General features: G+C 44.1%; 1 protein-coding gene across 2 annotated transcripts in view; it reads right to left on the bottom strand.

Annotated features, from left to right (window-relative positions):
* Pgr (progesterone receptor) overlaps positions 1 to 8,933 on the bottom strand; it is a 69,712-nt gene extending 60,779 nt beyond the window's left edge. The window contains exons 1-2 of one of the 2 annotated variants that reach the window (XM_006509848.4): positions 5,750 to 8,933; positions 4,086 to 4,237 (exon numbers count right to left, since the gene is read on the bottom strand). In XM_006509848.4, coding sequence (XP_006509911.1) covers positions 4,086 to 4,237; positions 5,750 to 7,365 — 1,768 coding nt within the window. In that variant the 5' untranslated portion in view covers positions 7,366 to 8,933. The remainder of the gene's footprint in view (positions 1 to 4,085; positions 4,238 to 5,749) is intronic. The other variant, NM_008829.2, reaches the window with a different exon arrangement.
* Between the last annotated feature and the right edge of the window lie 5,096 nt (positions 8,934 to 14,029).

The raw sequence follows: 14,029 nt of genomic DNA, 5'->3' as shown, positions 1-14,029 counted from the left end.
ATGGTAGGAGATTAACAGTGTTGAGCATGAGGACTTAAGCTTTACCAGTAATGATTTAATTTTTTAAAGTACATTACACTGTCATGTTCCTTGGGCAGTTAGGAGAAATTCTGGCCTCAGTGCTCGCGGACACAGCTGCCATGGTTAATATGGATGTCTGATAGCTCTGCTTTCCTCAGTACAGTGGTGTTAATGGCATACAGTTCTTAATGGCACTGTCAAACATATGCCACACAATGCATCTTTCTACTTCCTCCTTACTTCAGTGTGTCAAGCTCTACCTATGTTCATTTATTTTCAGCGTTAGACAGAAAGACCTCCTGCTTGAGAAGAAACTGGCTGTAGAGTTTTGAAATGAAGTCCAGGGAATGACTACACATTTATTTTTAGGATAATGGGAAAACTGCCCAGGGTAAACGTTCTGAGATCACATTAAATCAAATACGATGATTGGTGAATTATTTCAAGCCCCCAAATGTTAATCACATAAATTACAGCGGAGGAGATTGTTGGGGAATTTTGTGGACTACAGATGACAAAGCATTCCTGAACCTACGCAGCTGTTAGGGGACAGCCTGCTCTTATTTCTCTTCATGAAATGATATTGTGGGAAAGTCTGGTTCTAAGTCAGTCTTGTTTAGATGCTCAATTATCATCACCAAGTGAAAGAAACACGTTCTTAATAAAATAAAAGCAATTTCATTTCTGTCCTGTTTTTACCATGGCCTACCCATGACAATTCTCCTATAAAAGTTTTCTAAACCCCATTGTTTCTGACAAGGGCCAGTGCTTCAGGCAGTAAAGCACTGCACGCATAAACCATTTAGCATATATGTAGTTAATTGTGACTACTGGTAGCATATCCTTTTCTGCATGTCACCTCTCAAGCAGTGGCCAGCAGTGTATATTCTGCTTTATTGACCTCCCTCCTGTACTTAGCCTAGGGCCTGGGTAGGACAGGTACTCAGTACATTAGTGTGTGAGCTAAGGGACTTCAGGTAACTAATTCAGGAATAATTAATACCCAAATGAAAGTGTTATAATATAACAAAACAATTACAAATGCATTCATGTTGCAGTCTTGAGTATTATAAATAATACAGTTCTATTATAATATTTGTTTAATCATACTGCATTCAATGTCTCTCCTACCAATGTTGTCACACAGTGACCCATCCAAATAAGAATGTAGCATAATTAGTTATGATGACCAGTTTACAGAGCAAAATATTGATTTACTGAATGTCTAATAGTTTTCTGGTCATTATGCATATTAAAGTGAGCCAATAAAAATGTCTTTGTCCCCCACAAGACCAAATTGCTGGCCTAAATTAGTAGAATTGGAAAGTGCTATTTTCACCTCTGATAGACATTGTGTAATTCCTGACCATGTCCTGGCTCACACTGACTCTGCCAGTGTCTTGTCAAAGGAGTGCAATAGGCTTTTCAACCAACTGAATTGACTTTCTCCTCATTTGTGTTCTCTATTTCCTGAATGTTATGTTTTTTCTCCCTCTTCTTACTCTTCCACATAAAACCAGTAGAACCAATTAAAACCAGTTGTGCTAGTTGACTGTGTCTCTCACTCTCACCCTAGGAAAGAACACTCAGAACACTGACTTGGCACCTGGATGAGCCTTTTCTCAGGGTGCTTCACCAAGTGTGAAGCTAATGTGATCTATATCTTTCTATCACATATTCTGTTCTTTACATTCTTTCTTAATATTCATATTTAGCATTCTAGATGTTTCCTCACTTGGCAAACATGTTTAACTGTGTTTCCTATTATGAGAAAGGAAGCACTGTGGTTGAGGGCTGAGACCTGGAGCGCACCATCCGGGTTTGAATCCTGACTTCACCACTTCCTAACTGTCATGAGGACAGCTATATTTCCTCTGAGTAAAGAGTGAGTACTAACTTGCCTCTGTTGTGGAGATGAGATGAGTCCAGTGGAACCTAAGAAACAGGCACTGGATTGTAAGAAGCACTTTGTAATTCCAAGGTGGTCAGTCACATCATTGGTTCGGTTAACTCAGCTGCCATTCCCCTCTGGTCCTCCTGCCATCTGCACAGCAGCCCTCTACTTTGAACTAATTCACAACCCAGCTCAGTTACAGCATCTTCCCAGTCACTAACGTCCTCTGATTACCTCTCATTCCTGGGAACCCCCAGAAGGGTGTGTCTATTCTATTCACTTGCATTTGCTCACTGATTCTCAATTCATCCATACCCTAGCAACCTAACTCTGTCTTTCCTGAGCATGTGATTAGTCACCTTCCTTCAGTACTCAGACACCTCGGTTGCCCTTGAGCATCCATTTAATATGTATCTATTTAATATGTATCCACCTAGTGTGTATCCATTTAATATATCCACTTAATATGTATCCATTTAATATGTATCCACTTACTGTGTATCCATTTAATATATATCCACTTAATATGTATCCATTTAATATGTATCCACTTACTGTGTATCCATTTAATATATATCCACTTAATATATATGGCTACTAGGAATCAGCTGCCAATTACCCATATTTATGACTTTGAGACTTGCTTAACAGTAAACTGGAAGTAGGATAGAATAATTGGCCTTTGGAAGATTCTAAAGGGGCTGGTCGATTATAAGTTTACAGTGTTCTAGGGATACTATAGAATACAAGAAATACTAACATGAAAGGAGTCAAGACTCCACTAATGAGTCCAGATTCATAAAGTCCTCCCACTTGCCCCATTCTCACATGTGCTCTTGGATGGTGCACAGTGAACTCAGCTCCTTGAAGCTGCATGCAGTCCATATCACTTAAGAATTTAGTTACTTAGTCAGAACCAAAACCAAAACCAAAACAAGCCTCTAAAAGTAAACAAAGCACACAAATTTCCAGAAGAGCCTCCCTGGAAGTCTCTGAAGTATGAATGTTCCAGCCCCTTATGGGCTGCTTATGAGAGGGGGGGGCTGTTAGAACTTAGAACCCAAGAAACCAGGAGAGCCTACTGCTGACCTTCAGCCCACACGCCATCTCTGCACTCCATGTCAGCTTCTTAGAAAATATCTTTCTCTCCAGCAACAAACTGTGACACATCTGTAAATGCATTCTTACCTTCAAAGGCAAACGTGTTTGGCTTGGTGTTTACTGAGGTGGAAGGAATTTTAAAATGTTTCTATGGAAGGTAAAGTCTGAAAGATACCCTACAAACTATTGCAAAACCATTGGCTAAGTATGTAAATAAAATGTTCTTAGCTGGGCATGGGGGCACACACCTTTAATCCCAGCACTTAGGAGGCAGAGGCAGGTGGATTTCTGAGTTCGAGGCCAGCCTGGTCTACAGAGTGAGTTCCAGGACAGCCAGGGCTATACAGAGAAACCCTGTCTTGAAAAAAAAACAAAAACAAAAACAAAAAAGTGCACATTTTACTGAAAGCATGATAGTCTCAGGAAAACCGTGTTACTTTGAAATTCAGATTGTTCATTTATTCCAAGCAATTATTCCTGTCCTCTCATACACATGAAGCTATGCTACACAAAAAGATCTACTCACTAAACTGTTGTTTAAAATTATTATATCAATATTATACCAAAATGATTTATGGAAAGGACAAATGTAGATAATTTGCAATTGTATTATATGATATATATATACATACATATATATACATATGTATATATATCCCATATATTTGTATGTATTCTGTGAACGTGTGACATATGTATGTAAATGTATGCACACATATACAAATATGCACACATATGTAGCTTTGATTACTATAAACCCAGTGTTTTGTTTATTCAGGAGATATATATGAACACATCACTAGAGTAAAGCTGTTGAGAGGAAGAGAATCTCTCGCCAGTGTCATGGCTTGAGTACTGTTGAAAGTGTGAGTCACAGCATACACTTATAATAGCAAACCACGTTCACTCTTGGGTACTGTAGGCAATGCAACTGGTTAAAAGAGCATCATAATTTCAGGTGGAAAGAAAGGCCATCATTTCTTAGAAACGAGCATAACTAAGTGGATAAAGGATTGGATGGTCTCCATGACAATGAGAGGGAAGGGAGAATGAGGAGGAAGCTTCCTACCTTCCATTGCCCTCTTAAAGAAGACCTTGCAGCTCCCACAGGTAAGCACGCCATAGTGACAGCCAGATGCTTCATCCCCGCAGATTAAGCAGATCTTCTGAGGTAAGGAATCAAAGCCATACTGTGGGCTCTGGCTGGCTTCTGAATCTGGCCTTGAAATGCAAACAGATTCTGTTTAGTTTTAGGTACACTGCTATCTGATGAAGAAAGCTTTTCTAAACTGGTATCTATGAGTATCTTTAAAATAGAATCATAGTATTTATTTATAGGTTTTTTGTTTGTGTTTTAGTTTTTTGCTAAAGGTCTCCTCATGTAATTGGGTTGACTTTAAACTTGTTCCATATCAAAGCCTGGCCTTGAACTCATGAATTCCCAGCTTCCAAGTGCTGGAAACAGAAGCATTTGCCACCATTCCCAGTTTCTAAGGTGCTGGGGACAGAACTCTGGGCTCAGTGTATGGTAGGTAAGCAAAGTTTCTAGGAACTGATCTACATCCCCAGCTCCTAGGACCATAAACATACAAAATACATATATACTTACATGCATACACACATATACACATACATACGTATACACACATATTTGAATTTCAGTGCACTAAACTTGGTGCTTGATATCTTAAACTCCCTATAATGGATTCCTTGAACACACAAATCATTAACATTAATAAAAGGGGAACAGGTGCATCCTTCCATGTTCACAAATGCTAGAAACACTCCTTTAAAAAGAGCTCCTTATACAGAAGTGATTTTGCCTTTGGCAGATGAAATATGACCTCCTTCCTCAATGCTGGGTCACAACAAACACGGCTGAGCGTTAGGAATTTAACTGGAATTAGCACTGGTTCCGGTTTGAAAACTCTGGAACAGTTGATTGCTCCAACATATAAATATAGTTGTGACTTCAAGGCATTGTTAACACATTGACATTATTTTGCCTAGTCACTGCATCTGAGACTCTAAAACTTGAGCATGTTTTTTCCTTTTCAAGTCCATTACTTCAGTATGTGGGGAAAATGCTCTTGAAGACATATATGAGGGGAGTAAAGTTGTCTGCACCAGTGTGAGCGTTCCATGCTCTGGTCGCCTGCAATTGTTGTTTAAACCCACCATTCAAACACTTCCCTCCTGCAGTTTACCACACTCTTGATGTTCCTAGGAAAATCAGGCCAGAGACCTGTGCAGATAGATCCCTAAGGGCTTTCTGATTTCAGTTCTGAAGCCACAGTTAAGCCCCACCCCTTCCAGAAAAACTGGCTTTTACATCTCAGCCTCCCCAACACACACACACACACACACACACACACACACACACACACACACACACACGGAGGGGGGGGGTGTCCTTCTTACAAAGTATTTAATGAAGTCCCCAACAAATCCTCAGCACAATCAAAGATCTTAGAGCGAGGCCTCAGGGTTTGAACCTGGGTGCTCAGGCTTCAGGAAGTTTGCAGGCAATGTTTGGGAGAATGGTACACAATAAAATGGTATATCTGCACTCCCTTTTATGCCCGCACCACACACACAAATGTAAGAAAAAGGGAGGCAATGGACAATGCCTGTTGGGTCTCCAAAGACCAGCTCCACAAGCCCCCGCGGCCATCCTGCCACCCAGAGATGATGGGGGAATGGAGCAGGGCAGGGCTGCCTGCAAGTGCTCACCTCAGGTAGTTAAGGTATGGCGGGTAGACCTGGGGCAGGCTGTCCTTGAGCACCGCGGCCTGGTAGCCCAGCTGCGGGAGCCCATTGAGGCCGAGCGGCTGGTAGATGGCGGGTGCTGCGGCGGTGGCCGGGGCGGCCGGCAGGCTGTCCCGGGGTAGTAGGCAGGAGCCGGCGGCTGGGGGCTTGCACGGCAGTGGCGCGAACGAACCCTGCGTGGGCGGCGCGCCCTCCGCTTTGTACAGGATGCACTCCAGCGCGGAGCCGGAGGAGGACGCTGGCGACACCGCGGCGCTGCTGGGTCCGCCGGCCACCGCCGCTTCTCCGGGCCTGGAGGATGGCGCTCGCTGCGGCGCGGGTGCCAGCGGGAAGTCTGGGAAGGTGGAGGAGCTGGCTCCAGCCGACAGGTAGGGGCGCGGCGAGCGCACAGCAGCATCCGCGCCCTCCTCCTCCTCCTTGATCTTCAAGCCAGGCGTCTGGAAGTCGCCGTAAAGAGGGAACACGTCCTCTTTGGGGTCGCCTTCCAGAGGGTAGGTGCAGTCTGGGAAGTCACCGCAGGGCACCGGCGGGGATGGCGCGGAGGGCGAGCCCCTAGGCGGGGCAAAAGGGCCCTGGGCTGTGGCCCCGCCGTCGTAGCTGTCCCCCTCCAGCAGCTGCCGGGTGCGGGCGGCCAGGAGTGCGTGGTTCAGAGGCAGGATGGGCACATGGATGAAATCCACCACTGTGGTGGCCAGTGGGGAGCGCCCGGGGGCAATGGGAGAGTCTTGCTCCAAGGAGACCCTAGGAGCAGAAAACCGTGAATCTTCCTTTGGGACCAGAGTGACACCGCCTGGGGCCGCTGAGGCCGCGTTGGCTGCGACTCCTCCTCCGCTGCCGGTGCCTTCCAGTGCTCGAGGTTTGCTCTTTAGAAGCGGAGCTGCAGAGCCCTCGGTCTCCAGGCCACTGTCCTCTTCCACCTCCCCTGCAGCTGGCTGCGGGGACGGCTTCACCCCTGCCCCGGGCCAGTGAGCACTCCCCGAGGTAGGGAGCAACAGCTGCCTGGGTGGTGACAGTCCTTTGGGCAGCACCTTCTGTCCTGCTCCTGTCCCGGAGCTGTCGCCAGCCTTGATCTCTGGCCGACTCATGAGCGGGGACAACAACCCTTTGGTAGCAGGGACACTGCGGGGGTCTTCTGGAAGCTCTGGCCCAAAGAGACACCAGGAAGTGATGGCCTCGCAGGCTGGAGGGCTGGCGTGACTCTGTTCGGTCCCGGAGGGAGTCAACAACGAGTCTAAGACACTGTCTAAGAGTCTGCTGTCCTTCTCCGGGGCTCTGGAATTTCTGCCTCCTTCCCTATGAGTGGCTTCTACCCCAGAGAAAGCTCCCTCCACGTCGGACAGCGACTGCTGGTCCCCTGTCTTTCCGTCTGGGAGCTCGGGACCCCGGCAGGACCGAGGAAAAAGCAGCCCGTCCAGGGAGATCGGTATAGGCGAGACTACAGACGACACGTCCGAGTGCTGGCTCCCTTGGAAGGGACCTGAGTCCAAGCGTGCAAGCAAGGGGGACCCGATGTGTGGGGGGGAGGGCGAAGCGCCAGACGTGTGGAGAACCTGCGGATCCTTTGCCTGCAGCTCAGTCATGACGACCCAAGCTCCCCTTTTCTCCTCCCCTGTCTCCTGGGAGGAGGGAAAAGGGAAGGAGGAGGGGGTGCCGGTGATATAGGGGCAGAGGGAGGAGGAAGTGGGTGTAGAGTCGCAGGACCCGTGGGATCTCCACCTCCTGGTTGGGAGGGGCGGTCTTGGTCAGCTCCTGTCCTTACCCTCCACCCAGACGCAGAGGAAGGGTGGTAGTCGCGCTGTCCCGGTCGCGGTGGGGTGAGGACAGGAAGAAGTAGCTGGAGCAAGCTGGTCTGGTCTGAGAACTGGGAGTTATTCGAGAGACTTTTTTTCGTGTTTCTTCTTGAATGGGAGACCCGGAACTGGTGTGGCCGGTGCTGAAAAAAAGGACTCCCGCTATCTCCGGACTTCTTATGTTTGTTGAAACCTAGACATCCTAGGAAGTTTGCTTTACAGTCCTCACCAAAAACCTGGGGCTAAGACGTAGCCCATTCTTACTCGTTCTCCTGCAGCGACAGTCTCTATGGCTCCCTAGGTTCTCTACAATCCCAGCGAGTTCTGGTTGCAGGTTGCTCTAGTAAAGCTAAGAGAAGTTAGCAGAATGTCAGAATCCTCGCACCCGTAAATACTACAAAGACTGATAGTGACAGTCTAGACTGGCTCCATAGCTTTCTAGCAAGCGTTGGCGCTCTAGGAAGGCCCGCCCAAAGCCCCTCCCTAGCCAATCACTGGCTAGATCTAAATCTCTGGCGTTGGAATTCCAGCTACTCACTAGTCTGATTCCACCTGGAATATCAGATGCTTTGAGAAGAAATCTAAACATATCAGAATTTGTACTGAATTAAGAAGCATGCCAGCCCCACCCTATAAAAAGCAAAGTTGTTGTAAAGATTTCAGGATTTGAAAATATTTGTAAATATTCAACACAGACAGTGACATATCGTGACATTTTATTTTTTGTATAAAAGGTATAAAATGATCTCAAGTATTTTCATTTTATTACGTGTATATGTCTCTGGGAGTGTATGTTACATGGTTATATAGTTGCTCAGACGTCAGCAGAGAGGGTGAGAGCCCTCAGAGGTGAAGTTGCAGGTGCTCTGATATAGGTGCTGAGGTCCTAACTGGGGTTCTCTGCAGGAGCAGCAAGTGCTCTGTGTGTATATGTGTGAGTGCTTGCATGTGTCGCGTGCATATGGTAGTCTAAGACTAGCCCCAAAGAGTGGATTTCCTCCTTGAACCATGCAGATTCTGGAGATAGAACTCATCCTGAGTTTGACACTGAACAACCTTACTGGCTGCCTGTCCAGCCTTCCTCTAACACGCTCAAACTATTCTTGTGACAAGTGGGCCACCAATGTGACTTAGCAGTTAAGGATGGAAGACAGTTGGTAACACATCGCTGCCTGTATGGGGAGTTTGGACATTGAGTGTCATATTCTGTTTGTTCTGATTTTCATGAGGTTCTCTTCAGTCCTTACTAAATATCTACATCACATATTAAGTTTTCCACTGGGAAAGCTAAATGGCATTTTCTCCCCTCTATGTTTCTCTACTCTTAGAATAATTACCATTGAGCTTTAAGAATAAATCACCTTTAAAGTCATGAGAACACTGTGGAGGGGAGAGAGTAATATGATTTATTTTATACACCGTCATAAGCTGTCCACTCTCAAGCCCAGTCAGTGGATGCCGTGACACATCGCTATTCAAAAGTGAGTTAGTCGTTTGGGAAATGCCTTTGAGTGTTTCCAGGCCATTTTAATGCTGAAGCCTGCAGTTATTCTCAGCCAGGTCTAGAAGATTTGTGAAAGGCTCCAAAACTGCAGAGATGGCAGAGCTGCTGGAGGCAAGGTGCCTAGATGTCAATCACCAGGGAGGTGCTACATAGTCGTGAATTGCTGCTGTTACACTGGACCATTGGGCTTGGGTGTGGACTATTCCAGCAATGAGATATTGCTGACTAATTTTAAATGTGTGAGAATTAGGGAGGGAGAAGAGAATTCAAGGAAGCAGTTATTGTATGTCTTTATGGTATCAAATGGTAAAACCGGAGTGTGGGAGCTGGGGGTGGAGGCATTCTGGACAGTGCATAGAAATAAGTGTGGGAAGCAAAGAAATGAGGCTAGCAGGTAGTCTCCTATAGGAGCATATACATGTATAATGTATATGGGGAACCTTGACTAAAGACAGAGTAAGATATTGAAAACTTGCCTCCAAAAGTGCACACATTCCCTTTAAAATCTCTGCATACTGTCCTTCCTCCTCCTTTCTTTGCAACATTACTACCCACACAGTAACCGATGATCTGCATCCTATCACTGTACACTAGGACGATGATCTGCATCCTATCACTGTACACTAGGACGTCTAAAGATCCTTGTCTGCTTTACTAGGTGTTAGGTTATGCTCTGTCTTCGACATAAGTTTTTTTTTTTAAGACTTTATATCAACTGGCATCCCTTTTCAGAATAGTTTTAGATTCATAGCAAAATCTACCAGCGAATACAGAGTAACTGTGCAGCTTCCTGCATGTTGTTATTAGTGAGCTCAGGCAGGTGCATGGTTGTTAACTAATGCCCAGAATATATACAGTTTTCTTTCAATATCTGTTCTCTTTTCTAACATTCTACCTGTAACAACTTGTTTCATTGTTATCATTGTTTCCCAGAATCCTCTTGGCTATGATGGATCTCAGACATCCCTTGTATTTCATGACCTCGATACTCCTGAGAACTCTTGTAGGGTGACATTCTTTAAGTGGTCATGGCTCATGGATTTGGGAAGGAAAGTTAAACTTGGCAAGTGGTGTTTAAAGGGTTCACACTGACAGGACTCACAGTAGGCTGTTGGCCTTGAGCACCTGTGTGAAGCAGTGATTCTCAGGGTCCTTCATATGGGTATTAGTTCCACATTTGGGAAGTAAGTCACTATGAGCAGTAAGAGTCAATATGAGTGGAAGCATGTGGGAGCAGGAAGTTACATTCTCTACTCCAAGATGGAGCAATTAACTGAAAGCTTAATCTGTAATTCTGCATGGGTGAACACAGTTGAGCCCTAGTACCACTTTATCCGGTCTTTTGTGTAGACCACTATGATACACTTTGAGTACTCGGGGCTCCTTTGCTGTCCTCTGTGCCAGGTGACACGCTTTGTTGATCTGTGTGGCAAAGGTGCATGGGCATGGAGTAAACTATTTTGAATACTTTTTCTTTGGTTCTCTGGAGTCAATAAAAAAAGTTCTCTTTGGTTCTCCAAGCTTCTTTGGAGATGTTTTGCCTGCTACCTCTATCCTCCTAGAATCAGCCATTTCTCCTTGGAATTAAATTATTTTATTTGAAAAAAAAATGATATTAGAAATGAAAACTTCCACTCCAGTTTATATAATATGCTCTTCTTATTTTTGGTCCAACTCTTTGAGTTTCAACTATTTATACTAGAAATCAATAGTTTACTCTATTGCAAAGTTAGAAATACACTGAATGACTATAACATGTTGTGTTTGCCTATGCTGACAGTTGACAGTTGTATGGTTTATGATTGGCTAGAAATTTACCATGTGTATTCCTGTCTTTATATACATATGTTTTAATTTTTCTTAGAAAAGTATTCAGAAGTGAAATGGCTAGGCTATATTCATGTGTTCTGTGGCCTTCTTGTGATCTCCATGGACTTCATACATTGGCTGCATTGCCATCATCACAATCCTTGGAGATTGGGCTGCTGAGAAGGTAATGTATAATGGACAGTTGCTTAGTCACTCCTGCCCCATGGTAAGATTGTAAGAAGTATCATCTATGCACCAGAGAGAAAAATCTCCCCAGAAATTGAATCTGCCACTTGGATGATGCTCTGATCTGTGCAAGGTAGCTATCCTTCTGGTGTATCGAAGCTACCCATTGAAGAAATGGTGCTTTATTATAGCATTCCCAATGGACCTATACCTAGGTGTGCACACAACACCGTAGGTGTGCAGACAACTGTCAAATCACTTTCCACAGTGGCTGCCCCATTTTTCTTTCACCCTACGTTGCTGGAGTTCTAATTATGCCATAACCTGAGAAACAGTTGGTCAATATTTTTTTTTATTTCAGCAAATGTATGAAGTGTGTGAAGTAATCTCAGTGGGATTTTGGTTTTGCTCTAAAGACGTATGATGCTCACCTTCCTTCCCTTGTTTGTTTTCTGTATATCTTCTTCCATATATCTCTGGGTCTGAGCACATACTTATTGGCTTTTAAAGATTATCTGCTCAAAATGCTAAGAATAAGTGGCAAACAGATTTCTGGTATAGATTGGGAAGGGGGATCATTAACACCGCTTGTAGCTAGTTGGCAGCTACTAGGAAGAGGGAGTAATTGGGACTGGGTGTAGTCACTGGTAGCTTATGCATGATCAAGTGGAAAGCACCAACTAAACTCACTGCATGTAAAACAAAGGAAGAGACAATGAAGGTGGGAGGGAAGTTTGTTGGAGATAGCCAGGATTAGTAAGGGAGAGGTGGGGTGCTTAGGTGTGATCAAGAACATTGTATACATGTATGAACTTGTCAAAAACCATCTGCTAAGATACCTTTTAGCTCTTTTAGCAACTGATACAACTCATCGATGGGTTTAAGACCTCCAGGCATGTTCATCTTTAAGTTCTTTGTCAATTGGAACTGTCTGATAGAGATTATTTTGATCAATTTATGTTTTGATTGATCACATTTTCACTGTCAAAACAAATATAAAAAATCATTACTAAGGTGAGACTCTGAAGCTTTCTCTCATGTAGATTTTGCATTACATCTATGATATAATTAGATTTGACTTTTCATATGGCACAAAGTCTATCTCTGTGCCCACTTTTTGTGTGTATGGCTATCAAGTTTTTGACAAATTGACACAATCCAGAGTTACTTGGGAAGAAGGACCTCAACTGAAGAATTGCCTTTATCAGAATGAGATGCAGGAATGTCTATTGGGCATTAGCTTGAGCAGTTGAGCCTGGATAAGAAAAGTATCTGAGCATGAACGTGGTATAAGCCAGTAATCAACATTGGTCTGTGGTTGCTGATTCAGTTCCTGCCTTGGTTACCCTCAGTGTTGGAGCACAGCCCTTAAAATGTGACAAGCCCTTTCCTCCTCAGTGTTGTTTTCCATCAGTGTTTTATGACAACAGCAGACAAGCAGGTCCGGAAAAGCACTATCATTTAAAGAAGGGTTTCCTCGTAGGCATGCTTATGTATCATACGACTTAGGATCATTCCACGAGCTTCTCATTTGCTGTGGACTTCAAACACACCAAGTTTTCTGCAAGCTTTGTACCAGCTTTGATTTTAACAGCACTTGTGTAAACTTTGCACCTTGAAGGTAGTTTCTCTGTCTTCTGCCTTTCTTGAAAATTATTTTCCACTGTTATTCCATCATCTTTATTTCCTTCTACACCATCTTCTGAACTAGTGGCATGATTCATAGCTACCCTGAAATCAACATCTTGATGGGAATTAGAACTTCGTTTATAACCTTTCATTTCCTTATTCCATGGCTATTTAAATGTGTTGTATCAGGCTTTACTTATTGTCAAAGTAGATTAGTTAATATCTATTAAGATGATATAAGACCACACTGAGAGCCTGGAATTGATGTAATGCTTGGTAGAATTGTTCAAATGGTGGGTACTTTCCTGAATGTGTCTCTTCCAAGTTCTTGGTTGAATCACTCACCCACAATGTTACTGGATCTCTCTCTCTGATACAATCACAGTTTATCTGTTTTTCTCTCTCAGAGAGAAAGAGAGAGAGGGAGAGAAGGGGAGAGAGAGGGAGAGAGAGAGAGAGAGAGAGAGAGAGAGAGAGAGAGAGAGAGAGAGAGATGAAAAGTACACACTGAGATGGTTTCTAGCAGCACTCCAGGAAGTGAAGCTTCCTAAGAACCCAGACTTAGCCTAATGACCGTGGACTTCCAACTTCCCCAAACTGGGAGAGGCACAAAAACTGTAGGTGATCTTGTCTGGTAATCTTGCACACTCTCAACTATAATCTGCTAATAAGAGTAAAATTGATGATGACACAAGAAGTCCATATCCCTAAACTGAAGACTGGATAAAGAAAATGTGGTACATCTACACAGTGGAATACTATTCAGCTATTAAAAACAAAGATGTGATGAAATTTGCAGGCAAATGGATAGAAATAGAAAATATCATACTGAGTGAAGTAAGGCAGACTCAGAAAGATACCCATGGTATGTACTTACATCTAAGTAGATATTAGCCAAAAAGTACGGGGTAACCATGCTACAATCCACAGACCCAACAAAACTGAGTAATAAGGAAGGCTCAAGGGAGGGTGTGTGAATGTCACTCAGAAACAGAAATAAAATAGACATCAGAGGTGGAGGGAGGGAGGAAACTGGATAAGAGAAGGGGTGAGGATGGGAACAGGGATGGGGATCAGGTGTTGAGAGGCCTGGGAGTGAGGACAGAAATTGTTACCAAGCATTTCTGGGACTAGCAGGAGACCTTGGTAGGAAAAGGGGGGTTCCCAGGAGTTTATGGGGGTGACCCTAGCTGAGACTCCTGACAGCAAGTGATATGGAGACTGAAGTAGTACTCCCTGTAGCTAGGTGAGACTTCCAGTGGAGGGAGGAAAACATCAACTCACCCACAAAACCTTCAACCCAAAATTTGTCCTGCCTACAAAATG

This window comes from Mus musculus, chromosome 9, assembly GCF_000001635.26.
Source record: "Mus musculus strain C57BL/6J chromosome 9, GRCm38.p6 C57BL/6J".
Classification (NCBI taxonomy): Eukaryota; Metazoa; Chordata; class Mammalia; order Rodentia; family Muridae; genus Mus; species Mus musculus.
The sequence above is the reverse complement of the archived record's forward strand: the minus strand, read 5'-3'. Positions and strand labels throughout refer to the sequence as shown.